General features: G+C 37.8%; 1 protein-coding gene across 4 annotated transcripts in view; it reads right to left on the minus strand.

The window, feature by feature from the left end:
• nfia (nuclear factor I/A) overlaps positions 1 to 2,500 on the minus strand; it is a 174,195-nt gene that overhangs the window by 31,963 nt on the left and 139,732 nt on the right. For 2 of the 4 annotated variants that reach the window (XM_072388846.1, XM_072388848.1), the window contains exons 6-7: positions 2,308 to 2,435; positions 962 to 1,012 (exon numbers count right to left, since the gene is read on the minus strand). In XM_072388846.1, coding sequence (XP_072244947.1) covers positions 962 to 1,012; positions 2,308 to 2,435 — 179 coding nt within the window. The remainder of the gene's footprint in view (positions 1 to 961; positions 1,013 to 2,307; positions 2,436 to 2,500) is intronic. The other 2 variants (XM_072388847.1, XM_072388849.1) reach the window with 1 other exon arrangement.

Consider the following 2,500-nt stretch of genomic DNA (forward strand, 5'->3'; position numbering starts at 1 on the left):
GCTCTGGGCTTCTTCACCTTGGGGTGACCTTTAACCTTTAGCATGCTAACTGAGGCCTGTAGAGTCTGAGATGTAGCTCTGGGCTTCTTCACCTTGGGGTGAACTTCCTGGGACGTCCACTCCTGGGAAGATTGACAGCTGTCCTGAATGTTTTCCACTTGTGAATAATCTTTCTCTCTGTAGAATGATGGACTCCAGATAGTCTGGAAATGGCCTTATAACCCTTCCCAGACTGATGGGCAGCAGCAGCTGCTTCTCTGAGATAATTGCTGGTGTCTTTCCTCCTTGGCATCGTGTTAAACTGACAGAACTCCTGCTTTTATGGAGCTGCTCACACTGACTGAGGATCAGTTAATCAGAGCATTGATTAGCAGCTCCTGGCTGCTGCTTACCCTGTTAACTCCTGTGGAAGCAGGAAGGGTTCACTTAGTTTTTCACACCCTGCTGCTGTGTTTTGTCTCAGTTTTTCCATAAATAATGACATAGTTAAATTGGTCATTTACTGAGATTTTTTTGTCTGATAACTAAAGTAACTAATCTCACCTGGAAATTTAGACATAAAAACACTAACTGTCCCTCCTCCTCTTCATCATCTTCTTATTCACACAAAACAAAACAACACCTCCAACACACACACCCTGCTGTGCAAACAGCGAGTTACAGATCACACTCACACAGAGTTTCATGCACAGTGCTGCAGTTCATCCAAAACATCGACCAATAAACAGCCATGATGATGTCATCAGCATGCTGCCAGGTGGGCGGAGTCAGGGGGGGGATGTGGGGGAGGTGAGGACAGGTGAGAAAACAATGGGGGATCCAGCAGACTGAACCAGACACGTCACAACAACACGAACGACAACCATCAGCGTTTATCGGCCATCATCAGGAGGTGAGGAGGAGGAGGAGGAGGTTTGACAGACACGTGGACAGAAATAAAAAGTCGTGATGGCGTCTTTACCTTGTCGGGAGATGAACGAGCTAGCTAGAGAGCCGCGTAGCTTATATCCAGCTTTCCAACGCAAGACGGAGGAAAGAAGAAAAGAAACGAAAAGAAGGAGCAGCATGAATACATGAAAGATGGAGGCAGGAGCTCCACCACAGGGTGGTGTTTCTGTGAGTTTATATATCTGAGGTGGGGGTTATATATCTGAGGGGGGGGGGTTTATATATCTGAGGTGGGGGGGTGTATTTAAGAACAACCTGTAAAGACATGCAGCAGAAAACTGAAGGAAATAAAATCAATAAATCATTTAAATTCTAATAAAACTGATTTTTATCTAGAATTAAACAATTAATTAAAGTGTGTGAAAAAAGTAATATAAATAAAAGTTATTTATAAATAAAAGTTATTTATAAATATAAAAAATGCTTCTGTTGATGAAACGAAAAAAATAAAAACAATAAATCATGAAAAATAAAGTGAAAAATTTAGTTTTATAAAACAAACGAGTAAAAGACTAAAGTAAAAAAACTTTATGAAATATTATTATATATGATTATATTATTATTATTATATTATTATATAATAAAATATAATAGAATTAAAAATATAATAAAAGTTAAAAAAGTCAAAATAAAAAAAACAGACTTGAAAATCTGCTTTAATACTAAATAATAATCAATACATTTAACTGAAAATCTTATAAAATTATTACTTTATGTGGAAAAAAGTATAAGTTAAAATAAAATCTTAAAGATTTAAAAATTTACTCAAAAACATCAAACATTTAACTGAGATAAAAATATTAATATAATTTTTATGAATTTAAAAAACATGTCACACGATATTATTTCATAAAATATATATATTTATATATATACTATAAGATTTTCTGAGTATTTAATTTTTTTAAACACACAATTAATTTGTTGAATTATATAAATTATTAAAAAAAAATATTTCTTCATAACACAATAAATATTTGTTTTAAATCTAATAATTCAGAAAGAAACGTCTCATCCACTTTGATCAATAACTGATATTTGACTTTATTTATTTATTAATATTATTTATGTTTTGTGACAAAAATAGAAAACAAATATTTGAAAACTAATTATTGATCACAAACAGCCTGACGACACACAGCAGGAGCTCTGGATCAATACTAATTATTGATCTTCAGGGGACTGAACCTGTGACACACTCGCTGTGCTCATTCATTTTAAGCACACACACACGTGCACACACACACGTGCACACTCCTGCCGACACGCTGTCACTCAGAAGCACTTTGGCGATGGTGTGTGTCTGTATGGTGGAGGTGGGGGGGTGATGGAGGTGTGGTTGCCATGGTGACAGCGTACCTGGCTCCACGTCGTGCCAGCTGCTGGCCTGGCTGCCGCTGCCCGGAGACCGGCCCTGGCTGGGGTAGTAGGACTCCTCGCCTGGACTGTCCACATCCTCCTCCATGCACTTTATCCTCTTGGCAGAGCTGTGCACGTACGTGCACACGCACACACACACACACACACACACACACACACAGAGCAGACAGGT

Source organism: Leuresthes tenuis, unplaced genomic scaffold, assembly GCF_036924035.1.
Source record: "Leuresthes tenuis unplaced genomic scaffold, fLeuTen1.0.hap1 SCAF_7, whole genome shotgun sequence".
Lineage (NCBI taxonomy): Eukaryota > Metazoa > Chordata > Actinopteri > Atheriniformes > Atherinopsidae > Leuresthes > Leuresthes tenuis.